Raw genomic sequence first — 25,738 nt, 5'->3', positions numbered from 1 at the left:
TTTTTTTTTTTTTTTTTTTTTTTTTTTTTTTCCTCCATCCCCTCCGCCCTTCCCGACTATTTAAAGTCGCGACATCGCGGGCGGCGGCTCAGAAAGAAGAAGAAGGAGGAGGAGGAGGAGGAGAAGGAAGAGCAGCGGAGGAGGGTGGGAGTGAGTTTTTTTTCCCCCTCCCTCCCTCCCACCCGCCCCACGCGAGTTTTCAGCCATGAATCCCAATTGTGCCCGCTGCGGGAAGATCGTGTATCCCACGGAGAAGGTGAACTGCTTGGACAAGGTGAGTTTTTTTTTTGGGGGGGGAAAGGAAGGTGGTGGGGGGGGGGGTTCGCACGTGGATGGATTTGGAGAAGGTTTTTCCTGTGGAGTTGCCACCGGGTGGGATGATCCCACACCCCCCCTCCCCAACCCCCATTCCCGGGGGGGTTTTCCATAGGGTCGCATCGCTGTGGAATCCCCGTTGTCCCGGGGGTCCCCGCGCTCCTTCCAGCTCTGGGGGGGTGACAATTCCTTGTGCTGCTCCAGGGGACGTGCTTTTCCACCCACCCCACATTCCCCGGGGTATTTCCACGCTGCCCCATCGGGACCCCCTTTTCCAGGGGGTATTTCCACCCGAGTCCTGGCGGTCACATCGTTATGGAACCCCACTGTCCTGGGGGGTCCCCACGCTCTTTCCAGCCCCGGGGAGCACCGAGGAATGTGGTTCTTCCCCCCCCCCCCCATCATCCTTTTCCCGCTGATATCCCCACGGGACCCCCATTCCACGGGGGGGTATTTCCACGCTGGTATTTCCAAAATCCCGTGGGTCCCTCACACTCCTCCCAGCCTTGAGGGGGGCTGTTGGAGGTGGCACTTCTTGTGCCACGCTGGGGGACGTGGACGGAGCCCTTTTCCCAGGGTTCTCCAGCGGCATCCAGGACTTTTCCTCGTATATCAAATTGATGTATTTATTGTAATATCTCTAATTAAAAGGCAGCACATCCCTGTGCCTGTGGAGGCCGAAGGAAAGCAACAGTTAATGTTTCCCTGGAGCTGGGAACCTCATCTGGTTTCCATTATCCAGCTTTTTTCCCCCCTTTTTTTTTTTTTTTTTTTTCCTCCAAATCTTCCATCCCAATTGATACTTCCCTGTTCCAATCCCTGGGCTGCCTCCTTTAACATGGAGTATCCCTTTCTCTGAGTATTTTCCCATCCAAACCAAAGCTCTGGGCTGGAGGTGAGGAAAGTGGTGATGGGTCTCCATTCCCCCGTGCTGTTCCCACGGGATTCTACTTCCCAAACTAACCCATCCTGGAGAGCTGAGCTGTTCTCCTCCTCCCCCTCCTCTCCCAGGCTTCTGGGACGACCAGTTTAGGGACTAAAAAAAGTAACTGGAAGAATGCTGGGCTCTCCAGCGACATTCCTGAGCTTTGCAGCCCCTGCTGCTCACATTTTTAAGGGATGATGTTTCCTCCTGGGGCTGGGAACGGCTTGGAGCTGAACTGTCACCCCTGTGCCCTGGGTTTTGGGGGCAGTGGGTGGCTCAGCGTGCTGGAGCCTGGGCTGGCCTCCAGCAGCTGCAGGGGGTTGGGATTGGGGGATCAGTGGAAGGGAAGGGGGGATTTTAGGGTTGTGGATCACTGGAAGGGAAGGGGGTTATTGGGATTGTGGATATTTGGAAGGGAAGGGGGGATGACCCGTCACTTCCTCCTGCTCCAGACGCTGCCTGGAGTCTGTGCTGTGTCTGTGTGTCCAGGAACACCGGGAGATGGTGTATTCCAGCTGCTGGGAAGCAGGCAGGGCCCTGCAGTCACCATCTTGTGCTGCTCGGGCTCCTCATCTGCTTCCTCTTCCTAAAAACCGTGGCACTCGTGGGCCAGCACACCCCGCCCAAAAACTGCTGCCCCCTGGGCTTCGCTCCCCCTGGGCTTCCTGGCTGGCACAGCTGACCCACTTCCCATAAAACCCTGGGATTGGCAGGGTGTTGGAGCCTCTGCCTCCCCGCTTTTCCTGCCCCTAGAGCAAAGTCCGAAGGGCAGCCGGGCTGTGTTTGCAGAAGTTGCTCCGACCGAGGGGCTGCCGGGAGGGGAAACGCGGCCCTGGTGCCTCTGGTGTGCTGGGCTGGCTCTGAAACCCAAAAAAGTCCATTTCCCTCGTGGGATCTGCGGGAAAACTCGCTGCTCTGTGGGGCTCCCCGGGGAAGGGAGCAGCAAAACCCACCTGCCCACAGCCCTGCCCCTCAGCCTCCAGCCTGTCACCCCGAGGGTTTGGGGACGTGCTGCTGTCCCTTCCCCCACGGGAAGGTGCCGGGGAAGGTGCTGGGTGATGGCTCTGCTTCCGCAGGGGAAGTGACACCCCGGAGCCCACGGAGGGCTGAGGTCACAGGAGCTGCTCCGAGAAGAGACGGCTCACCCCAAGCTCTGCAGGGCCTCAAACCTCGGCCGGGGTTGATCTGCAGCCTGGGGGGGGTCTCTCCTTGTGTTGTTCTCAAGCCCTGGAGCCTCCAGTGGTGCTTGTTCTGGGTGGGGAGTGATGGCTTTGCTTGGTCTGACCCAGGGGAGCTCCATCCCTGGAAGTGTCCAAGGCCAGGTTGGACGAGGCTTGGAGCAACCTGGGCTAGTGGAAGGTGTCCCTGGGGGTGGAACTGGGTTGTCTCCAAGGTCTCTTCCCACTCAAACCATCCCGTGGTTCTGTAAGTGGATCCCAACACTGTGGCCCTGAGCTCTGTCCCCAGATCTGCTCTGCTGTGAGGGGGGGGGGGAGGGGAAGTTGCCACTCCCAGAGGAGCCTTTCAGGGTGACCACCCTGCGCTTCCCAGCCTGCTGTACCCGGGATCACCCCCAGACATGTCCCTGGAATTGCCTCCAGGCCTTCAGAGCACTTTCCAGGCTCGGAATTGGAAAGCACAGGCATTAATGCTCCTCTGAAAACCCACTTGAAACCTGCCCTGTTTCTCTGCAGCCGTGCTGGAGTGTTCCTGGAAGCCTAAATAACTGCAGTTCCCCTGTGTCCAGCCGTGTTCCAGCCCTCCTTTCAGTGCTGCCTCACGGCCTGTGGCTCTGCCATCAGCTCCACGGGTGGGAGGCAGAGCTTCAGGGAAGGCAGGTTTAAGGCTTTGACCTCCAAAACCCCCAAAGAACTCGGGATTCAGCTGTTCTGCCTGTCCCTAAAGAGTCCCAAAGCTGGGACAGGGGGGGAAAAGCCCACCCTGGCCGGGCTGTTTGGGAAGGGGGGTGTGGAGCAAAGCCCCTCTGGCTGGAGCTGTGGGTGCTGGAGGAACTCGTGTAACCAGAGGGAAGGAACAAATATGTTGCTCTGAGCAACTGAAAGGAGGAAAATTGTCCTCCTGGGCTGAGTCACGTCTCCAGAGCCTGGCAGTGTTTATGCTCGGGGTGTGGTGACACCAGGGCTTGGCTCCCTGCAGGAACAGGGCTTGGGGTGGGGAAATGAACTTCTTTAAACGTCTGAGGGTGGAAATCACAGCGAGAACCCCCAGCTGGGTGCCCGGGGTTTGCTTTTTGAGTGTTCAGTGTGTGGGCCTGGCTCCCAGGTCTCCCTGTCATCTAATTGGTGTTTTGAGTTCCTAATTTGGGGGGTTTGGGTTGATTTTTTTTTTTCCCCCTTGATTTTGCAGGGTTTGGGTGCTGGAGGAGGGGAGAGCAGCTCTAGGGCAGGGCTGATTTTAACCTGAGCGAGTAAAGATGTTGCTTTGGGCTGTGCATTCCCTGTTTCACTGCTCCAGCTCAGCCCCTTCCTGGGCTGGGCCCTGGGAATTGGCTCCAGAGCCCTCAAATCCCGATGGAAATGCAGAGTCTGGGCAGTGGGTGACTGGCAGGACACTGGTCTTGGCCTGTGTGGGGCTGAGCAGCCTCAGAATGACAAAATCACAATCCTTTTGGTTGGAAGGACCTGTGAGTTCAACCTTTAAATTCCCTGGGAGCAGCTCTGAGCTGTCCTGATTGGGTTCCTTCCAGCCTGGAAACCCACTGGGGCCAGCTCAGTGCCAAGTGGAAATCATTTATTTAGGAGCAGCCCTAAAAAACACCTTCAGACGGTCCTTTAGGGTCTCAGGTCTCTCTGAATTGTGTCTTCAGCCCTGGCTCTGTGTGAGCTCCCTGTGCCTGCTTCCCACGAGAACCTTTTCCTCCCTGCCTGCATCTGCCTGGCTCGGGCAGCCTCACCTGACCTGCTCTTCTGGCTGGCACCTGGCAGAGCTCGGCAGGAAAACCCTAAAGCAGCAGCTCTGATGCCTCCAAATTAGGGCTGCTGGAGTTTGGAGCTCCCCCCACCCCGTGTTTGGCTGAGCCCACGAATCCCCGGGGCTGTGGGAGCTCGGGTGGGACGCTCTGGGAGGCTCGGGGAGGTTGGTTTTACCCTCAGTCACTCAGGATATTCTGTCCTCCAGGTTTTTTTGGGGGTCAGGGGTGGCACCCCGGGGAGCTGCTGGGTTGGAATTGTGTGATTCCAGCGGGCCCTGGGGTTGAGGGGGGGTTGTGTCACTGGTGTTCATGGCTGTCCTGTCTGTGTTTCAGTTCTGGCACAAAGCATGTTTCCACTGCGAGACCTGCAAGATGACCCTGAACATGAAGAACTACAAGGGCTACGAGAAGAAGCCGTATTGCAACGCGTGAGTCCCCGTCCTGGGAGGGCTGGGGGGGCTGATCTGGGGTTTGCTGCACCCTCCTCCCCCTTAAACATCACCCCCCACCCTGAAAAGAGGGGTGGGGGGCACCCTGACCTCTCCTGGAACTGTTCTGCTGCTGCTCTGGGGTGTTTGCTGGGAACGCAGGGGAAGTGCTGGATGAGGGGATCACACCCCAGTTCGTACTGGTTTTAAATCAGTCACACACCAGTTAACACTGGTACTAACCCAGGGTTTCCCAGGCCTAAATGCCAGCTGGTGGTGGCTGCTCTCCAGGTCCAGCCTGGGCAGGCAAGGTGGGGGATAAAATTCCAATACAGGCAGGCATTTCCCTGGAGCTGATCCCAAGCTGTGCCCCCTTAAAGAAAGGGGGAATCAAAAGGTGTTTCTTCCCCCCTCCCAGGTGGTTGTGGGGAGGGGACACTCCCTCTGTGCAGGGGACAAGGGCCACGGGGTCACCACGGCCTGTGCTCTGCTGGGCTGGGGGCCAGGCCAGTCACCTGAATTTACTGCCCTTCACCTGGAAGGGAAATGAATCTGGCAGGAAATGAAGCTTGAAGGCAAAAATCCTTCTCTCCCCTGAGCAGGGTGGGGGATGGAGGCAGGGCAGGGTAGAACAAGAGCACCTGCCTGGTCCTTTTTGGTCCTTTTTTTTTTTGTCCTTTTTTTTGGTCCTTTCCATCAGTTTCTGAGCAATGGGTGTCCAGAGCCCCCCACTTTTGTTTTCTCACTAAGGAGGACCCTTCACTGCTCACCCTTTCTGGGCTAGTCCTGCTCTGGTCTCTTAACATCTCTAAAGCAGCTTTGGAATATGATCTTTTGTAGCTGCTGCTTCTACACTGACAGTTCTTAGAAGGAAAATTGGATAATCTAGCTCTGGTATTAGCACCGGTCTGTCCACAGAGCGCTTAAGAACACTAATCCTGACAACATCCCTGGAGGGTGGGTGTTTGGAGTCGTGGAATTCCAGGCTAGTTTGGGTTGAGAGGGGCCTTAATGATCACCCTTAATGAACACCTTCCACTAGACCAGGCTGCTCCAACCTGGCCCTGAACTCTTCCAGGGATGGGATATCCGTGGAATAATCCGTGCCAGGGCCTCACCAGCCTCCCAGGGAAGGGTTTATCCCTAATTATCCCATCTAGACCAGACCAAACCCTCCCACTCCCGTGGCTTTTATGGGTGGTTGTTGCTGATATTGCTGATGGTGACTGTGGCTTGTCCAAAGTCCAGCACTCCTGCTGGGCTGAGAGGAGACTTGGAGCATTCCTGCTGTGGCTGGGAATGGCTGTTTCCTGGGATCTCCCCTGAAGCACAGGGTGGGAATGGCGAGGGGAAGCAGCAAATGGGGGGAACAGCTTTTGGGGTGAAACTGGGAACTTCTGGAGTCCCAGGAGGGGGAAAATGTGTGTCCTGAGGCAGGAGGAGCTGTTGGTTTAGGGGGTCTTTGGGCTGGGTGGGAGCTGGAGCCTGGCAGGGATGAGACCCCCGAGCTCTCCGGAGTGTCCTGATCCCAATCTTCCTTCCCTGGGCCGTGGGCACCCCGTCCCAGCTCTGTGCCCCCAGGACATGCCCATCCCGGGGTCCTGTGCTTGTGCTCTCCCTCCAAAGGCTGCTGGAAGGGAAGTGGGATAATAATGGGAAATTCCTGACATTCCGAGGAGTCTGCGCAACCCTCGACCCATCTCGGTTTCTCAGCCCCCTCTCTCAGGGCTCCCTTTGATGCTGCTGCTGCTGCTGCTTTAACCCCTTCCCAGCCCCTGCCCGTCCTGCCCCTGCTCCAGGGCAGGTCTGGATGTTTGGAATTGTGCACAGAAACTTGAGTTGGATCCTTTGTTCTTCCCACTGAGCCTGTCTGGAAGCGAAGGGAAGTGAGGAGCAGCTGGAAGCTGCTGGCACGGGGAGGCTCTGCCAGCCCCGGGTCGCAGTTCCAGGGCAGGGGAGGAGGGGTGTGTGAAGGGGAAGCTCCGAGTTTGGATGCAGAGCTGGATCCCTCTGGAGCATCCTGGGGAGTACAGAAACTCCAGGCAAGGTGAGAGTGCCTGGCAAAGGCCAGCCCAGGAGGAGCCCGACATTCCCAAATGGCTTTTGCCGGTGGTGGAGCCGAGGGACAAAATCTTCTGTCCCCGGAGAAGGGGGTGGAAAAGCAACGTTTATCCTGGCAGGGAGAGAGGCTGCTTTTCTGAACATGCCTCAGCACAGGGTCTCCTCTGTTTGAGCCGTGGCCTCCTGCCAAATTCCTGAGTTTCTTTCTTCAAGAGAGCAGGAGGAAGAGGGCTGGGCTTCCTCCAGCTCTGACACTGCCCCAGCCGTAAATCTGGGAGAAGCCTCTGGGGGACAGTGGCTGGTTCCCTCTGCCCTCCCCTGTGCCAGGCTGTGGGAATTGCTTGGTGGCAGCTGTGACTGTCTCCACCCTCCTCCCTGTCCCTCCCTGGGCTCCAGCTGGGCACTGGGGTGACTGGTTGCTCACTGGGAGCAGCACCCAGGGCTGGGTTGGACTCTGGGAGCGCTTTGAGTGCAAGAAGGGAAGATCCAGTTGAAGCCTGAGGCTTCTTTAAGTGAAGGGCGTGGAAGGGACAGGCAAGACTCGTGTTCAAGGGCCCAGCTGCTCCCAAATATACATCCTATATAGGTTTTAATATTTAACTGGCTGTGCTGGGGGGGATGGCAGAGCTGTGCTGAGGCTCAGGGAGCGGGGAGGTCCCAGTGGAGGTGGTACCTGTGGCTCAGTGTGCAGCACCAGATCCCACCTGGAAAATCCTGTCTGGGAGTTCAAAGCTGGCTCTTCAGTCTGGGGGAGGCTTCAGAGACATCCCTGGGCAGTGATGCTGCTTGGAATGCTGAGAGAATGCTGGGATTGGGAAGAAGGAGCAGAATCCTGGGCAGGAGGCTCCTTCTCTGCCTCTCTTGGCTACGAGGGATCATCTGCTGCTCTCCCCTGAAGCCATCAAGAGCCAAGGCCAGGCTTTATCTCTGCGGGTTTGCCCGAATTCCTGCTGCTGAACAAGCAGTTCCCAGTTGGATGCATCCCTGCCCAAAGCCCTGGCTGAGCACACACGTGTCCCACTGCCAGTGGGGTGGATCAGAGGCTCTGCTGCTGCTCCCGGGGCTGGGCTTGGGTTCCTTTCCCTGCTGCTGCAGAGGAGCTGCAGGAAGTTCGTGCCTGCTCCGAGGAGACACAGCCTGGGCCTGACACATCCCACTTTGTTGGGATGGTGCTGCCCACCCGGATCCCCTGGGATCCCCCCCAGGCTCCAGGATCCCCCCAGCTCAGAGCCCCGGGAATTGGCGATGCTGATGCTGCTCCACCCCCACGTCCCCCCTCGCTAAACCACGGGTTTTTTAACTCCTCAAAAAGGGGCTAAAGGTTGTGTAGAGGCTGCCAGAAATATCCCCCGGGGGTGTGTCAGCAGGTCCCTGCTCTCCATCTGCCAGTGACTTCAGCTTTCCCTCGTGGAGAAACCGCCCCCAGCACGGCCCAGATCGGGATGTGGGGCTGGAATTCCTCCTCTCTAGAGTCGGGGAGAGCAGATCCTGCCCAGCTCACCTGGTGTTCCCTAGCAGGGAGCTGGGGAAACCTGGAAATCCTGGGCATGACCCAAAAAAAAAAAACACCTCCCTCCCTGGCAGGTCCCTCGCTGTTCAAATCCTGCCTTCGCACGCGGAGCGAGGGATCCGATACCTCCAGGCTTTAATCCCTGGCTTGGAAAAAGTTAGTGAGCAGCTCTACAAGGAGCCAGTGATCCTCTCTTGGCAGGGCTCCCTGCTCCATCTGGGAGAAGCTTTCCTGGTTAATAAAGTGATCTTCCAAACTTGGAAGGGGGGGCAGGAAGGGAAAGAGGAACAACTGTGCTGCTGGGATGGGGTCCAGGTGTTTATCCCAGGCTTTGTTTGTGCCGAGTTCCTGGATGGGAGGAGCTGGCTCGGAGCTGACTCTGCTCCTGCACTGGGAGTGCGTGGAAGTTGCTGGGGTTGGGGGTGGAGAACCTCGGAATTCGTGGATTTTGGGGACTGTGGTGTTGTGGTGGGCCAGTCCCGCTTCTCTGCTGCGTTTTGGGGAGGGGCTCACTGAGGAGGAGAGAGGATGTGGTGTGTGGGAAAGCGCCCGAGTGAGGCTGGGATTTAAAGGCTGGAAGGCTGGGAATGTTGGTGAATCCTCTTTGGGGTGGAGCATCTGTTTCTGGAGGGCTTGGGAAGGGCTTAGTCCAGGGGGCTGTCTGTGCCACTGACCTCTCCCAGCTGACACTGTTCCCCCTGGAAATCCCAAACATTCCACAGGGCTCCACCCCATCCCTGGCTGTCACCTCTCTGGGACTGGCTTCTCCTGGCAGGTGCTGGGATGAGATTGCCCCAGTGAGCCCAAACCAAAACCTTTGTGGATGAAGCCTCCGGTGAGGTGGGAAGGGGGGAAATCCAGCTGTGATTCCTGCAGGAAACTCCCCTCCCTCCCTCCTGGGCTCACTCTGTGCTGTGTTGCTCCTCTCCAAAACACCCCAGGTGTTTTCCACACACCTGGAAGAAGTTTCCCAGTTTCTGGGGTGAGGAAGAGGGGAATATGTGCAAATCTGAGGTGGTTTTCCCTCTGCCCCTGCCCTGGCAGCTCGCAGTGCCCTCGGAGCCGGGAGCTGCCCGGCGCTGACCTCGGCTCCAGATGGATGTTGACTTTCCTAAACTTGCTTATCCATGCCTGGGGCCAAAAAACCTTGTGGAAAATCCCAGCTTTGCTGCTCTGCCTGCTCTGTTCCCAGTGCTGGGGGTGGGGGCAGGACAGGGACTGCTCTGTTTTGGGGGGGGTTGGGAGGGGAACAGCCCTTTGCAGACACAAGTTCTGAAGTCCCTTGAAATGTTTCCATTGTGGATTGCAGCAGGTTTGTGGAAATAGGCTGGTTTTCACTCAGGCAGCTGCTGGAAGAGGCTTTGGAGACAGGGATGGGATGGATTCTGCTGCACCCACGGAAAGCAAACCCCTGTTCCCACTCTGTCCCCTGCCAAAACAGGCACGTGGCAGCCTGTGCCGATGGGATTGGCTTCTCCTGCCTCCCCCAGCCCTGGCACCAGGACACTGGGGTGGGCAGCAGGAGGGTCTTTGAGAAATTCCATCCTACGAAGTCGTGCTGTGCTCTCAGTCAGGTTGTTGCCAGCCGGTTTCGAGCAGATGCTGGGAACAGGCAGCAGCTGCACACGTGGAGGGGCTGGACCAGCCGTTTTGGCAGCTTTTCCCCTAAAAACCCTGAGAGGAACTGGAATCTTTCCCCTGAAAACGCTGGGAGGAACTGGAGCCCTTCCCTGCAGGCCCCTGGTTGTGGGGCTGCTTTGGTTGCTGACAAAAGGACAGTTTATTTTTTAAGCTCTTCCCCGAGAACCAGCAAAAGCTCTTTGAAAGGCAGGATGTGAACTCTGGAGCCAGGGCACAGCCAATTGCTTCCTTTGTTTAGCTCTCCTTTCCCAAAATCCCTGGTCCAGCTGCAGGGGGGTGACCATCACCCCTCAGAGGTTCAGGTCTGTGAACAGGGAAGAGATGGGATGTTTGCATCCAGGGCTGATGGATAAACCTGCCAAGAGCCCTTGGTTTAGAGCAGCCTGTGCTGGATGTAAGCAACACTCTGGAGCTCGAGAGGCCCTTCTAAACACTCGTGATCCACGGAGTAAACTGGCCTTGCTGGAGGATCAGATGGGGGGGTTTGAGTCGTGCTGAAGTGGCAGAGTCTGGTCTTGTAGCTCCCAGACCCTGTTAGTTGTCTCTGCAGAGCAGCTGGATGAGGCCAAGCTGCACCTGAAGGAGTTTTTTACCGGTGGAACAGGAGAATTTACCCTCCTCTCCAGCTCGGGAGAAGCTCCAAAGGCAGAAGAAGTTCAAGTGCTGCCACTTTGGCTTCCTGAGACGGGAATTCTCAGGGGGAAGCTCTGCTTTTGGGACAGGACTGGGATGTGACCGGGGGTGCACCTGGCAGGGGGATCGCTGGCAAACCCTTCCCACTGTTGGTGTGGGGCTGGGAAGGTGGAAACGCTGCCCAGGTGGGACGACTGGAAATCCCAAGGAAAGTCGGCCAGGGCCATTCCTGGTGGGTGTGTGGGGAGTAGGGAGAGTTTCCCCCTGGATGGAGGGGGGTGTGTGTGTGCAGGAATGGCTCGTGGCCCCCCAGCAGGGCCCCTCTGCTCCGTGCTGGTGCTGCTGGGAAGAGGCCGAGCCGGGAGATGCGCGGGAGCAGCCGGGGCCCTTCCTTCTCCCCGGGGAGCCCCGAGCCGTTCACAGCCGGATAAACTTTCATCTGCCTCGCAATTGCCGTGCTCACACGGCCCCTAATGCGGGAGCCAGACGGGATCTCTGGCCGGAGGAGACTCCAGTGACCTGATTTAGCAGCGCCACAAAAAAACCCTCCTCGGCTGCGGCGGCTGCGGCGCCTCCGGGGCTGCTGCCAAGGGCTCGGCCCCTGATCCCCCCCTTTTTGGGGCAGAATCCAAGGGTTTGGGGGGGCTTTGAGGGTGGCACCTGCCAGGCTGGAGGTGCTGTTGGGGTGCAGAGAGCAGGGGGATCTGGGCTAGGTGTGTTTGGAGGGCTGATGGGCTGTGATGAGCTGGGGAGGAGGGGAAGATCGGGACAGTGGGGGGTCCCTGCTGTCGGTGTGCTCCTTCACTGGCTGTTCTGTGTGAAATCATAGGATCATGGGATATCCTGAGCCGGGAGAGACCCCCAAGGACCATCCAGTCCAACCCCTGACCCTGCACAGACACCCCAACAATCCCCCCCTGTCCCTGAGGGCATTGTCCAAACCCTCCTGCAGCTCTGGCAGCCTTGGGGCTGTGCCCACTGCCCTGGGGAGCCTGTTCAGTGCCCAACCACCCTCTGGGGGAAGAACCTATTCCTGATATCCACCCTGACCCTCCCCTGGCACAGCTCCAGCCATTCCCTGGGTGCTGTCCCTGCTCACACAGAGGTGATTGGTGCCTGCCCTTCTACTTCCCCCTGTGAGGAAGCTCCAGACCCTTGAGGTCTCCTCTCACTCTCCCCTTCCCCAGGCTGGATCTGGAGGTGTTTATTCCTGGCTGTCTCTCCCGGTGGGTGAAACCACCCGAGGTCCTGCAGAGCTGCAGATTCAGGGGGTGTTTTCCTGCCCACCCCCTCCTCCCCCCGAGCAGGGCCATGGCAGGGACACACAGAGCCCTCGTTCCATCACGTGTCCCACTGCCCCACATCCCCCAGGGTCACTGGGATTAATGTGACAGCAGCCCCTGCAGTGGGGGGGAGGGATCCATGTGTTCTTTGGCTCTAATCAGGCAGGGGATGGCTGTCTGTGAGGAGACACCCCGAGGTGCCCTGGCCAATCCCCCCCCGCCCCAAGCAGTCTGGCGGCTCTGCCTCCAAGACACCAAGCTATTCTCCTTCTCTCCTTAAAATAATCCCTGTCTGGAGCAGCTGTGGGATGCTGAGGCTCCACAATACCCACCCTGGGCTCTGCACCCACCCTCAGCTCCATCCCTTCACGCCCACAGCTCGGCTGCCACCAAAACCCACCGAAACCTGGATCCCATCCTGCTTCCCCCTCCTGCATCCCCGTCCCCTCGGGCAGGGAAAACACCCCGGTGCTCCTGCCAGCTCGGGTCCTGCTGGAGCATCACCCCCCAAGCAGGAACCGGGGGCCCCTCCCTCAGGCAGCACCCACGGGTGGCTTTTTCCCCCCACCCCCAATCCCATTTATTTTTGGAAGTTGCCTGGTTTTGCCTGGAGAGCCCTTCCCCAGCAGCAGACTTTACACAAATGTCACAGCCCAGGGTGCGTGGGACTAATTATTTCCTCGTGGTTTGTCAGGAGGGGGGTGGGTTGGAGCAGCTTTCCCCCCCGTTTATCTTCCTGGGCTGCTCGTGCCTGCAGCCTGTGGAGTTATCCCAAGGCTCCATCTTCCCTTAACGTGCCTTTTGTTGCCTGCAGCTTCCCAACCTGTTGCAGTAAATTAGGAATAAACGAGTGTTTCTGCAGGAAAGGGGGTGAAGGGCGTGAGGGCAGGGCTGTTATAGGGGGAGCACACCAACCCCAACCCTCTCCCTCCGTGGACTTCAGGCTCAGTGCTGGGATAGGCGCCCAAATTCCCTGCTGCTCCCACTTTGGGAAAGCCTCTGGCGGGTGGGGGATGCCGTGTGGTGGTTTTAGGGTGGATTTGCTGCGCGTGGCTTGTGCTGCTCCGAGGTGGTTGAGCAATAACCACCCTCCCCCTCCCGCTTCCGCTGCCAGAGCCTATTTCTGGTGATGCTGGGGGGGCTCTGAGGACCCCCCACCCAGCTCTGCTCCCGCCTCTGTTTGGGCTGTGAGAAGGGGGAGAAGGGCGTTGTGCTCCCACACAAACCACAGCCTCCCCCTCCCCTCCCGAGGCAATTCCCCCCCCTGCCTCCTCATTAGGGTTTAATTTATTGCTGACTGTTGCCGTGGCTGCTTCTCATGCAGAGGAGCTGGTTTGCCCCTCCCTGGTGCATGGCAGGGATTGGGGAGGGGGGTGTCTGTTTGGACTGGCTGGGCAGGGGAACCCCCCCCCTGTCTCCCCTGGCCTTAAATTCCCTGAGGACTCAAATGCCTTTTCCTCCCTGAAAAGCGGTACCTGATCCTGGGGGGAGATGCTGAATTCGTGCCTTTCCTCCCCTGCCTGGTGAGGACAGACAGATCCCTCCTGCCCGTTCCCCTCAGGGGGCTCCAGGCTTGGAGTCAAAGCTGCCTCCAGCCCTTGGGAGATTCCCTCAGAATCCAACGGGAGCCTCATTCCAGCTTCATCCGTGGTGGTGTCCGTCTCCCCTCCCTCTGCTGGAGCAGGACCCAGCACAGCCTTGCTGTCAGTCCCAATCAGGCCGTTGTTTCCCGGGTTATTTTTATTTTTTTCCCCCCTTCCCAGTTTCCCTGAGCTCCACGGGGCTGGATTCCCGTGTTCCCCAGCCCTGGCAGTGGCTGGGGTTTCCCTCCTCCCCGCAGACAGAGGTTGCTGCCGGGGACTCGTCTCCTCCCAAGCGTTATTAGCATGCCCGGGGCATGGGATGCGGTTGCCATGGCAACGGGATGATTTCTCGGGAGCTCCGGGGCTGGGACCGAGCTCTGTGGGGGGAAACCAACTCACATCCTGCCTTGGCCCTTCCCAGAGGCCGTGTCTGGCTCCGTGGCTTTCCTGGGAGCTCTCGGAATTGGGAACGTCTGGGAAGGCTGGAAGTGGCAGCAGGAAAAACCCTCTGGCTTTGGAAAGACCCCTAAAAGGGGAGAGGCGATGGAGTGTCCTCGCAGCGCTGGGGCAGAGCCCTGCCCCACTTCCCATGGCTGGGCTGGGAATGGCCCCTTCTCCCTGTGCCTTCCCAACCTGCTCTGCACGGGGAGAAGGAGTGACCTGGGAGGGTGTTTTTGGAGAAGGAGTGACCTGGGAGGGTGTTTTTGGAGAAGGAGTGACCTGGGAGGGTGTTTTGGGAGAAGGAGTGACCTGGGAAGGTGTTTTTGGAGAAGGAGTGACCTGGGAGGGTGTTTTTGGAGAAGGAGTGACCTGGGAGGGTGTTTTTGGAGAAGGAGGGACCTGGGAGGGCGTTTCGTGTCTCACAGAGGTCCTGAATGGTTTGGGTTGGAAGGGACCTCAAAGGGACCCAGTTCCACCCCACACACACTCCCTGGGGTTGCCTCCCAGCTGGGATGGTGACAGTGGGACCCTGGGGGTGCCCAGCAGGACAAGGTGTGCAGCGAGCAGGCAGGGGTGTATTTTTGGGGTCCCCTGCAGGGCTGGGAGTAGGAGAAGGACCCGCAGTGAGGAGCTGAGCTGTCTTTTCCCCCTTGTGCAACCACAGCTGAGCTGGGTGGTTTCTGGGTGTGAGGTGGGTTCTCCTCCTGTCTCCAGCGAGGCTGAGGCAGCTATTTTTAATCTCGGGTTTCCTGCGCTGCTGCCTCGCTGAGGTGTGTGCTGCCCTGGCAGGGCCGTGCTGGGGGATCTGCTGCTGTCCTGCCCCACCACAAAGCGAGGATGTTGTGGCTGAAACTTCGGTCAGAGCAGCGACTGAACCCTCCCACGTCCCCCGTGACCCTTCACAGCTGAAACTGTGACCGGAGTCAGCAGCTTTTAAGGGCTGATGGCACCCTGAGGGCTGCTTGGGGAGATGCTGATGGTGTGTTAAGGCCTCTCCAGAAATCAGGCAGGAACAGACATGGAATGGATTTGTCCCTGGGGGAAAAAAAAAAAAAAAAAAGGGCTGCTCTCGCCCCGTTTTGATAAACCTGAAGTTAATGTGTTGAGACTGGGAGAGGACTGAGTGGGAAGGCTGGGGAGGTGTCGGGCACAGGGAGGGGTCCCACAGACTGAAATCCCAGCTGAGAACTCCCCCCATCCCAAATGTCAGCTGCCAAAGCCGTGTGGGGGGGGGAGATGTGTGCCCCCAGCTCTGGCTCCTCCACAGTGGGACTAAAGCACTGGAAGTGCCCCCAAAAAAACCCATAAGGATGTGGCACTTGGGGGTAATGATGATGGGGCTGAGGGTCCTGGGGTGGGAGGGAGAGGGCAGGGAGCAGGGGAACAGCGGGATTAACGATCTGCTTCCCTCCCCAGACACTACCCGAAGCAATCCTTCACCATGGTGGCAGATACCCCCGAGAACCTGCGCCTAAAGCAGCAGAGTGAGCTCCAGAGCCAGGTGAGCATTTCAGACCTCCAGACCTTCATACTCTGTGGAAAGAAAAAAAAAAACAACCCACAGTCTTTTTCCATTATGTTTTTGTCTGGTAGTTCCATGTTTTGGAAGCTCTGGCCTTTAGGAGGTTCCTGACTTGATGTCCCCGCTCACTCACCCAGTGGCAACGTTGTTATTTGTCCCTTCTCTTTGCACCTTTGGAGTGCTGATTTCCTGCTCCCTCCCGCTGGAGCTGCATCATTTTCCATTCCAGGATAATAATTCACCAGCACAGCAGGACAGCGAGGTTGACTCTGTTCTGCAGTGGCCTTAACCCAGACCTTGGGATTGTGACCTGAGCTTGAGAGAGGGATTGAATATTTAGCAGAGGTGGGAATGTGCCTCTGCCAGTCCTTTTCCAGGTGCCAGGCAGCCAGCTGAGGTGGCAGATCCTCCCCCTGGACAGGTGTTGACTCTCGGGGAGGTATTTCAGGTAAACCCAAACCTCGTAGGGCCTGAAAGCTCTGGCAGGCAGGAATAAACAGATGGAGGGATAAGGACTGGCACAGATAAGGGTTTCTCTCCCTGGTGGGAAGAGCAGAGCCTGCTGCAGAGGGTGTTGTCCAGACCTGTCCCGTTTTATCCCCTGGAGGTGTCCCTGGCTCAGCAGAGTCCCCAGCCCCGAGCAGGGTGTGGGCTGGGAACTCCCAGTGACGTGCTGGGGACTGTCCTTGGGTGGGCCACCCAGTGATCCCGGGTTTCCTTCTGCTCCAGAGCACTGAGAGCAGGAATGGGAGCATCAGTTTTGTGGGAAAAGCTGCTGGGAGGGCAGGGTTGGGGCTGGAATGGGCCTTTGGGTGGGTCAGGGCAGCAGAGCTGGGGAAGGGGCTGGAGCAGCAGGGATGAGGGAGCAGGGGGGGGCTCAGCCTGGAGAAAAGGAGGCTCAGGGGGGACCTTCTCACCTGGGCTTTGGTAAGGGCTCTTCCTCACAGGGAGTTCCCAACAGCTCAGGCTGAGCCAGCCTGGGGCTGGATCTGTGTCCATGGAGGTGACAGGGACAAGGGGATACGATTTCCATGGTAACCACCGGGATGCTGCTGCACCCAGGAGGCTTCCTGACTTGTTGGTTGTTAAAGGGGACCCAGGGGAGGGACTGTGCTGTGCCTGGGCTCTCCTGAGCCTGGGTGGGACTTCCAGCTCCTCGGGAGGTGGCTGGGACCAGCCTTGCACCCTGCACCTCCAGTTGGTCAGCACAGCCCAAACCCCCACAGCACCCCTGTCCCTGGGACAGGAGCAGCCATGCCCAGCCCCCAGGGATCTCCTGGGCTTTGGGGGATGGAGCTGGGATAGCACAGGGCTGGAAGAGCCCTCTGCACCCTTGGCTACACGTCAGCAGAGGGGCTGGGGGGCGGGCAGGGCCTGCCAGGCAGCAGCACCCACCTTTTCAGAGCTGGATTCGCACCAGGGTGAGCTGCAAGGTGGGATTTCTGCGAGTGGAGAGGGGGTGCTGCACCTTTGGGTGCTGGCAGAGCCCCTGCAGAAGGGCTGGGGAGGGACAGAGGAAAGGGGGGATGCGGGAGGCAGGTAGGTGGCAAAGCTGAACCAGGTGGAAGCTGCCAGGCTGGATCACCCAGAGCCCCGGGGGGGAGGACAGATCCTAAACACACTCCAGATAAGATCTTAACTCCTCTCTGCCTTTGTTCTGCCTACAAAGGGAGTCTCCCATTTTCCAAGCTCCAAGCATTTGTGTTTCTTGGAGCGTTCCAGCTGGAACCCCAGCAGCTGCCCTGGTTTATTGACAATCCCCTGCACTAATTGCAGGAGCTGAGCAGAGCCCTGGGGATGGAATGGGTCACTCCAGCCCTGCCAGGGCAGGCAGAGGTTTCAGAGTCCTGCAAATGAACTGGATGAACTGGGGCTGTTGGCTGAGACAGGGAAAGGCCTGTGGAAAAGGCTGGCTGGCTCTGCTGGCAGCCTGGCAGGAGCCTCCTGTGCCACTTCGCCACTTCAAGTGCCATCCAGAAAAAAGCTCTGCCGGCACAGGCAGGGCTAAAATTCCCCGTGGAGCAGGATCAGGGCTGTGTGAACTGTCACATCTTGCCTTCAGGCTTGTGTTTGTCAGCCAAGCCCAGCCATGGCCAAGCTATTGGTCCTGTGTCCCTCTGGAGGATCCCTGGCTGGGCTTCCCTGCAGTGGGAAAAAGGGAGTTTGCTGGGTCTGTGTCCTCTGCCAGGGGTTTCCAGCTGGGGGAGGGCAGTGAGAGTGATGCTCCCCAGCAGCTTTTCCCAGTGGGGCTGGAGAGTCAGGCTTCCCACGGATGACCCCAAGGGGGTTGATCCTATATTTCCTGCACCAGAAATACCCCACAGCTCTGCCCTGGGGGTGACTGGGAAAGGGGCTGGATCATGGAACCATCACTGGGGGGCTGTGGGGGGCACCTACAGGGGTGGGGTGACAGGAACAGGGTGCTGGGCACCTACAGGGGTGAGGTGACAGGAACAGGGTGCTGGGCACTGCAGGGCCAGGATATCAGGGATGGGGTGACAGGGCTGGGCACTGCAGGGGCAGGGTGACAGGCCCAGGGTGCCCAGGGTGGGGTGCAGGGCCCTGCAGGGCTGTCAGGCTGCCAGGACACCCCCGTGTGTTCCCGCCTCTCCGCTATATTTGTGCCCCAGCCGGGGGGAGGCGTCTCCCGTTCCGGTCACTGGAAGCTGCCGGATAATTTGTGGATAAATGTGTCCCCAAAGCGACAGCTCTGGTGCCCGCAGGCCGCTCCCACAGCCCACGTGTGGCGGGGAAATTGCAGGTTCCCCAGCCCCGCCGCTCCTTTTCCGAGCCTTTCCACGGGTGGGTTTGGGCACAGCCCTTCCTGCCCGTGGGTGGGTGGGTGGGTGGGCAGCAGGTGCCTGGATCCCTGCTGTGCCAGCAGCACCCCTGGGAGCTCCCCTGCCACCTCGGTGCGGGTGACAGCGAGGACGTGGCTGAGCTGGAGGGCTGTGGCGTGTGAAGGGCTGTCCTTGGGATGCACACATGGATGCACATGTCATCACTCCCTTCCCAGCGCAGAGAGGGAACAGCTCCTCTGGGAAAAATCCGCTGTGGATGCCATTTTATTACTGTTTTTATGTGGTTATGCAGCCGGGCATCCCCGTCCTGCAGATTTTTAGGGTTAAATTCCTGCATCCTGAAAACAGAGCGGGGTGGGATTTAGGAGGGTGGTATAAAACACAGAAGTGATCAGGGGAACTGCCTGGCAGCAGGATTGGCTTCTTGCTCGGTGGTTCCTTATCTTTCCAGCCTGGATCTCTTCCAGCTCATCAGCTGTGTGTGTGCAGGGGGTGGCTGTGGGATAAACCCCCTCCTGGAGGGAGCAGCAGCTCCAGGCAGGCTGGTGGGGCAGCATCCCACGTTCCACAGGGGAACAGCCCTTTTTGGGAAGCAGGAGACAAGCACAGCCCCTGTCCCTGGGCAAACTGGGGCTGGTGGTTCCAGAGCAGCTGCAGGGCTTGACTCACCCCCTCCTGACCCTGCCCCGGTGTGTCACAGGTTTTGTGTCACTGGGTTTTGTGCCACAGCTCGGGTTAACCTTTAGTTGCTGATTGTTCAAACCTCCGGGCTGCTCTTTATTCCCCCCGGGGGAAATTCGAGTTGTCCTTTACCCCAGACAGATCAGAGATTTTGTTCTTTCGGGCTCTGCGGGGCCCATTGAGCTGTGGGGTCATTGAGCTTTTTGCTTTCTAACGACCAATTGGAGTCAGAAATCCAGGATGACTCAGCTCATCCCGTCTCTCCAGGGGGTTCTGTGGCCCCTGGTGGCTGTGGGGAAGGAGCAGGGGCTGTGAGATGCTCCCACAGCCTCGTTTCTCCTGGTTTGCGGGGCAGGAAGAGGGAACGTTGTGTTGGAAGGTTCTGGGGTGTGTCTGTACCACTAACCCATGCCCAGCTCCTGTGTGCCCATGGAGTCTGGAGTCCCCCCCTGCTCCAGGCAAAATCCAGACAGTGGGTGCTGTGCCCTCCCAAGGTCCTGGCAGGGCCGGGTGGGATTTGGGCCAGTCTGAGCCTGCAGCTTCTCTGCCACACAGAGACCACAGTGTCTCATTTTTCCCTGGCAGTCTCGTGTTTCCTGTGTCCCTCTGGATCAGAGAGGGGGGCAGGACCTGCTCCATGCTCTGCCCTGGGCACTCCAGGGCTTGGATCCTGCCTGTCCCGCTCCGGGAGAGCCCAGCCAGCCACGAGGGTGTGTCTTGGCTCCTCCGAACGCCATAAAATCCTTGGCAGCCTCTCCTGAAAGGTGTTTCCGGGCCCAGCTGGGCTGGGAGGCAGAGCTGGGAGGTCTGGAGGGGTTGGGAGTGTGTGAGGTCCCCCTGTCTGTGTGCTCGGTCCCGCCGCGCTTCCAGCTCTGCCTCCCGGATTTATCTTGGGAGCAGTGTGGGGTCTGCAGAGCCCTTCCCTGTGGAGCCAGCCCAGCTCCAGGAGGGCTGGGCATCGCTGTGTGTCCGTGCTGGTGGCACCAGGGCTTGGGGGGGGGGGAGGGAGGTTGATCCGGTGACCTTTTCACTGCGGTGACAACAAAAATCCTGCAGAGCTCGGGGCGAGCTCCAGGGAGGTGAATCCCTGGTGAATCCCTGGGAAACAGGGCTCTGCATGCAGCCCCTGGCAGGAGGGAGGATGGAGGAGGCTCAGGGTGTCTCTCTGCACGTCTGCTCTCCCCTGCTGTGGCAGTGGGGTGGTTTTGTGTCTGCTGGGCCCTGTTTCCTTCCCCCTTGGAGCTGTTCACGGCCGTGGCTGGGTTTCAGCCTCTGCAGGAGCTGCTTCTGCTTCTGGGTGACCTGGTAGGAGCAGAGCCCTGCAGCAGCTCCTGGGGCCAAGGGCTGGGCAGCACATCTGGGCTGGGCAGCACATCTGGGCCGGGGCTCTCTGCATCGGCTCCAGCCTTAAAACTGTACAAAAAAGGAAAAAAAAAAACAAAAACCATGACTTTTGAGCTCCTGGCTGTGCTGGTGAGGGGCTGTCGGTGGGTCCAGCTGCTGGATCCAGCTGCGCTCTCCTCCCCTGCCCTCTGTTTGAATGTGGGTTTCAATCCTTTGTCCCCAGATTCGCTACAAGGAGGAGTTTGAGAAGAACAAGGGCAAAGGCTTCAGCGTGGTGGCCGACACCCCGGAGCTGCAGAGGATCAAAAAGACTCAGGATCAGATCAGCAACGTGAGTGGCTCCCCAGCCCTGCTGTGACATTGCCGTGACCTCCCCAGGGCCAGGGGGGGCTGGGAGGGCTGGGGGGGCTGCTCTGCTGTGCAGCCAGGGGGGCACCACGCTGTGACAGCTGCTGGTGGACAGGCTGGAAGCCTGGCAGCTTTAGATCTCCAGTCCCTTCTCCTGGGCGTCCTGAGACCCTCCTGCACCTCTCCCTGCTCCTCTGAGCTGCTGGATCCTGCAGCTGGATCCAGAGGGGGTATCCCAGGTGCTCTGAATGTGAGGAGCAGGAAGGGAGCAGCATTTTGGGGGGGGGGGGGAAAGGGCAAACATGGCCTGAGGGCAGTTCCATCCACCCTTGGGTGCCACCAGAACCCACAGCGTGGGCAGCACTTGGGATCCTGGGACGCCCCGAGCTGGGAGAAGCCCACAGGGATCATCAGCTCCCTGCACAGGACCCTGAGGGGCTCTGTCCCTCTCCTGCTCCCTCTGGCCTGTGTGTGTGTGTGGATGTCGGTGGATGCCGGAGCGTTGCCATGGTGACGGGGAGGATGCTCAGGCGCACGTAAACAGGAGGATGCACTGGAGGATGCACGTCCTGCTGCGGCACAGGGAGCGGGGTGTGGCTGTCCCTGCCCCAAATCTCCCTGGGCTCCCTCCTGGGCTCCCCCCAGCAGAGCTCAGGGAGCCCACTGAGCTTCTGGCTGCTGGTGGAAGTCAGGCAGGAAGGGAAGGGAAAGGGCTGGATTCTCCCTGCCCACTCAGTCCTTTCCAGGAGAAACCTCTTTGAGGGGGGGTCCACGAGCTGGTGGTGTCTGTGAGCTCCTCTCCTGCCCTTGACTCGGCACCCTGTGCTGCTCTGGCTTTTCCATCCGTGACAATCCCTGCCCTGGGGACAAAATCCCTCCGTGGGAGCTGCTGGGATGGCCTGGGAAGAGGTCTGAGCTCCCTGGAATGCAGGGAGAGGGAGGAGGGTACCTGTGCCCTGGTGGGTTGTTTAATGCCCACACACACACACACACACACACACCCCCAAAAAGCCCCAGCAGGGCAGGAGGGGGATGTTTATTCCCTCTTTTTCTGCTCCCAGCTCCCAGTTCCCAGGCAAACACTGGCCTGTCCGCAGGGAATTGTGGGCTGTTACTCACCCACCAAACCCCAGGCTGGGGAAGGGGCCTGGCTGGAAGGTTTTCCCTGGGGCAGCTCCTCGGTGGCTTCTGAGGTGGCAGGAGCCGAGCTCGGCTTCCCTACCACAGGAGGGGCTGGGGGGCTGTGTTTGGGCAGAGCGTGGGGAGGTTTGGGGGCACCAAATCGCCCAGCAGAGAGCTGGGCCCAGCCCTGCTCCCTCTGCTCAGCCCCCTCACCCTCTCCCAGCCACGGGGAACAGTTTCCAGCAGCTTCCCCGGTGTCTCTGCCAGCCAGGGCTGGCCATGACCCACTTACTGAAGACACAGAGACAAACCCTGTCCCTGCAGAGAGCCCGTCTGAGCCTCAGCCCTGCCCTGCCAGGGGTGCAGCTGGGCAGGAACAGGGGCAGGAAGGGGGATCATTAAGGCTGGGAAAACCCTCAAAGCTCACGGAGCACAATCATTAACCAGCACTGCCATGTCACCGCTAAACCGTGTCCCCAAGTGCCACATCCGCCTGCTTTCAACACTTCCAGCGCTGGTGACTCCTGTTCCAGTGCCTGACCACCCTTCCCATGGAGAAATTTCCCCCTGATATCTGATCTAAACCCCCCGTGGCCCAGCCTGAGGCCGTTTGCTCTCATCCCACTGCTTGTTTGGAGGGAGAATCAAGGAGCTGCTGCCAGGGAGAGCCCTGACTCCCCTCCCTCCCCTCCTGCCACCTCCTGCAGATCAAATACCACGAAGAGTTCGAGCGCAGCAGGATGGGCCCGAGCCCCAGCGAGGGCTCGGAGCCGGAGCGCAGGAATTCCCAGGAGAGCTCCGCTTACCGGAGACCCGCCGAGCAGCAGCACCAGCAGCCGTCCCACCACGTCCAGCCCACCAACCCAGGTGAGGCACAGGCAGCCAGGGCTCTGTGAGGGGCTTGGCTGTGCCCCCCAACCCCCCCACATCCCAATGCTGGGTCCGTCCTTCCCTCCACAGGGTACCAGCAGCAGCCGCTGCCATCCCAACCCTACGGATACAAGGAGCCAGCGGCACCGGCGTCCACGCAGCGCAACGCCCCGTCTGCAGGGGGGGTGAGTACAGCCCACAGCAACCCCCCAGCACAGCCCCCCCAGCACAGCCCCCCCAGCACAGCCCCCTGCTTCCCACCCCGGGGGGGACACAGCCAGGCTCTGCTTAAACACCTCTGGGGATTGGTGACCCCACCACCTCCCTGGGCAGCCCGTTCCAGTGCCCAGTGTCCCATTCCAGTGCCCAGTGTCCCATTCCCATGCCCAGTGTCCCATTCCAATGCCCAGTGTCCCCTTCCAAAGCCCCAGCCACTCTCTCTGTGAAGAACTTCTTCCCAATATCCAGCCTAAACCTCCGCTGGTGCAGCTTAAAATCCTCTTGTCCTACTTGCTGGTTCCCTGGGAGCAGAGCCCGACCCTTCCCAGCTCTCCCCTCCTGTCAGGGAGTTGTGGAGAGTGTGAAGGTCCCCCCCTGATCCTCATCCTCTCCAGGCTGAGCCCCCCCCACCTGCTCCTCACAGGATTTGTGCTCCAGACCCTTCTCTGGACCTGCTCCAGCCCCTCAATGTCCTTCCCAAACTGAGGGTCCTTTGGCCTTCTTGGCCACCCTGGCTCATTTCCAGCTGCTGTCACCAGCACCCCCACTCTGGTCCCTTTCTCTCCCCCCACTCTGTCCCCTGCAGGGGGGCTGTTGTGGCCCAGGTGCAGGCCCTGGCACTTGGCCTTGCTGAACCTCCCAGAGCTCTGCCTGCCGCCCACTCCCGCTCCATGGTGGGGGAGCGCTTTGGACAGGGCCTGGCGCTTGGGTCTGCTCCAGCATTCTGGGATGGGGATGGGGCACTCCCCCAGTCTGCCACCGGCCCCCTCCGTGTCCCCACAGAAGCGTTTCCGCGCCGTCTACGACTACAACGCGGCGGACGAGGACGAGGTGTCCTTCCAGGACGGCGACACCATCATCAACGTGCAGCAGATCGACGACGGGTGGATGTACGGCACCGTGGAGCGCACGGGGGACACGGGCATGCTCCCGGCCAACTACGTGGAGGCCATCTGAGCCCGTGGGGAGGGGGTCCAGCCCAGCCCCCAGCCCGGGGCTGTCCCCCCCTCTCTCTCTCTCTCTCTGTGTGTGTGTGTGGTGTGTGTGGTGTGTGTGTGTGTGTGAGTCCCTCTGCCCCAGCGTTCCCTCTCCGCGTGCTCCGGTGCCTCCGGACATCCCGGCTCCCGTGTCTGTGTCCGGCTCCTCCCGCCCGTTCGGCTCCGCTGTAGAGGGATTCCTTCTCCTCTCTCGAGGAGGGACTGTGTGCAGGGGTGGCACGGGGGGCCACAGCTCCTCTGCTCCCTGGGGCTTCCTCCTCTCCAGCTCCCCCGGGCGCTCCGGCCTTTCCTGGCCAGGGGGAGCAGCCGGAGTTGCCGGGATCCCGGAAAAGAGAGGGGGACAACGTGTTAGGACCAAATTCCCCCCGTCCTGGCAGGGCTGGGCAGAGGTGCCCATGTGGGTGAGCTGAGGGTGCCCTGGGCTGCAGGGATGGGCTGGAAGTTCTCCACCTGCTCCGCCCCGGCTCCAGCCCATCCCGTTGCTCCTCCCGGCCCCTCCGCACAGTTCCCGTTCAGTCTTTGCTCCCTTCAGACCTCAAAGCAGGAAAACATTTGCAGTTAAAATCTCAAAGTCTTTGTCCTGGGGATCCCAGGATGCTCTGGGCAGCCCTGGAGGTGGCTCTGGATGTTCCTGCCTGCGGCTGCCCCGTTCCATCTTCCCGCTCCCCCCGGGCCGAGCTGGGCGAAGGAGCAGCCGTGGGGTTGCTGTGGCTCCAGGGCTGGAGCTGGGCTGAGCCCCCCCTGCAGCTCCTGCTCCCCCTGACCAGGCTCCCCTGGAACCCCTTTCCTCGCAGCACTGGCTGATTCACCCAGAATCTTCCTGCTTTTCTCTTGCTGCTGCTGCTGCTGCTGCCACTGGGTTTTTGGGACCCTCCTGAGCCCTCCACGTGCCAGGAGATTGGTGTGGGGAGCCAGCAGGATCAGCCCCCATCCCTGTGCCTCCCCTGAGCTGGGTGTGAAGGATCCTCCCCCTCTGGGACCCACCTGGGTGAGTGTCCCCCTGCAGCACCCCGAGCCACCCTGCACCTCATTCCCAGCAACAGTGGCAGCTTTTGGGGCCACCACTGGCTTGGAACCGTGTCATGGACCAAAATCTCAACCCTTTCCCCTCCTCCTCTGGGCTCCCGAGGTCCTGGAGCAGGTCAGGGTTGGTCTAACTGGAAGCCTGTGTGAGGAGGGAGGGGTGGGATGCTCCTCTCCCGCCTCACAGCAGCAGGATGAGGGGACAGTGGTGTCCCCTTGTCCACCTTTGCTATTCCCGAAGGAAAAGAGGGAATAGGGGGACCAAAGCGGCCAAGCTGAGACATTCCCTGCTCCTGTCTGGGGGCACATCCCCGGGGACACGGCCCTGCCTCCTGCTTGCAGTGCCCTTCCCCAGAGCACGGGGGTGCAGGGCTGGCTCAGGGATGGTGTTGGGATAACTGGGATGACTGGGGTGACTGGGATCAGGGAGCAAGGAGGGGGTCCCTGGCCGGGCAGAGACCCCCTGGGAGGGCCTGAGCCAGGGAAAAGGGAAGTGTTGTGCTCCTGGCTCCTTCCCCAGCCGGCTGCAGTGGGATGGGGGGGAGGGCCAGGGATTTTTGGGCCCCCGGGAGGAGCTGTCCGGGATTTTGGTGCTAAAACAAGCGAGCACAAGAGCAGGGAGGGGGCGGCCGGGCAGGGGGGACCCACATCCCCCCGCCAATCCTCTTCTTGATCACCTTCTTGTCTGGGAATGGGGGGGGGGAGGGGGGAGTATCAATGTGAATAAACTGTTTTTTAATGGACCAAATAACACAGGCAATTCCATTTTGGGATAGAGACCTTTTTTTAATGCTACCTTGAGACCATTGTCCCGAGTCCTCCCCCTTGCCCTGCCCTTCCCCTCCTCCCCTGCCGTGGGAAACAAACCTCTTACTGCTTCATTTCTGCCTTTTCTCTCAACTTATGCACTTTTTTGCCTTTTTTTCATAGCCGAAAAGCACCTAAACCTGTATTTAAAAATAAATGAATAAATAAAATAGTACCAAAAAAAAAAAAAAAAAAAAAAAAAAAAAAAAAAAAAAAAAAAAAAAAAAAAAAAAAAAAAAAAAAAAAAAAAA

General features: G+C 59.4%; 1 protein-coding gene across 2 annotated transcripts; it reads left to right on the top strand.

Annotated features, from left to right (window-relative positions):
* Positions 1-80: 80 nt before the first annotated feature.
* LASP1 (LIM and SH3 protein 1) lies at positions 81-23,792 on the top strand. Of its 2 annotated transcripts, none has more exons than XM_027909125.1 (8): positions 81-274; positions 4,506-4,600; positions 15,169-15,253; positions 20,324-20,431; positions 22,278-22,437; positions 22,531-22,625; positions 23,443-23,667; positions 23,709-23,792. In XM_027909125.1, exons 1-7 carry the CDS (start codon positions 206-208, stop codon positions 23,614-23,616), a joined length of 786 nt encoding a protein of 261 aa, XP_027764926.1. In that variant the 5' UTR covers positions 81-205; the 3' UTR covers positions 23,617-23,667; positions 23,709-23,792. The 2 variants fall into 2 exon arrangements, with proteins under 2 accessions (XP_027764926.1, XP_027764925.1); XM_027909124.1 differs by having other exon boundaries at positions 23,443-23,670; positions 23,712-23,792.
* Positions 23,793-25,738: the final 1,946 nt, after the last annotated feature.

The sequence above is a fragment of the Empidonax traillii genome, unplaced genomic scaffold (genome assembly GCF_003031625.1).
Source record: "Empidonax traillii isolate 1590-97213 ecotype Southwest subspecies unplaced genomic scaffold, ASM303162v1 scaffold1948:size84035, whole genome shotgun sequence".
In the NCBI taxonomy this organism is placed as follows: Eukaryota; Metazoa; Chordata; class Aves; order Passeriformes; family Tyrannidae; genus Empidonax; species Empidonax traillii.
This window is presented reverse-complemented; position numbering and strand designations above follow the sequence as displayed.

Bases quoted from the DNA above. Each gene is read 5' to 3' on its own strand.
- LASP1 (XM_027909125.1), top strand. From the start codon at position 206: ATGAATCCCAATTGTGCCCGCTGCGGGAAGATCGTGTATCCCACGGAG. The intron at 275-4,505 runs GTGAGTTTTTTT...TCTGTGTTTCAG, and splicing joins AGGTGAACTGCTTGGACAAG to TTCTGGCACAAAGCATGTTT. The intron at 22,438-22,530 runs GTGAGGCACAGG...TTCCCTCCACAG, and splicing joins CGTCCAGCCCACCAACCCAG to GGTACCAGCAGCAGCCGCTG.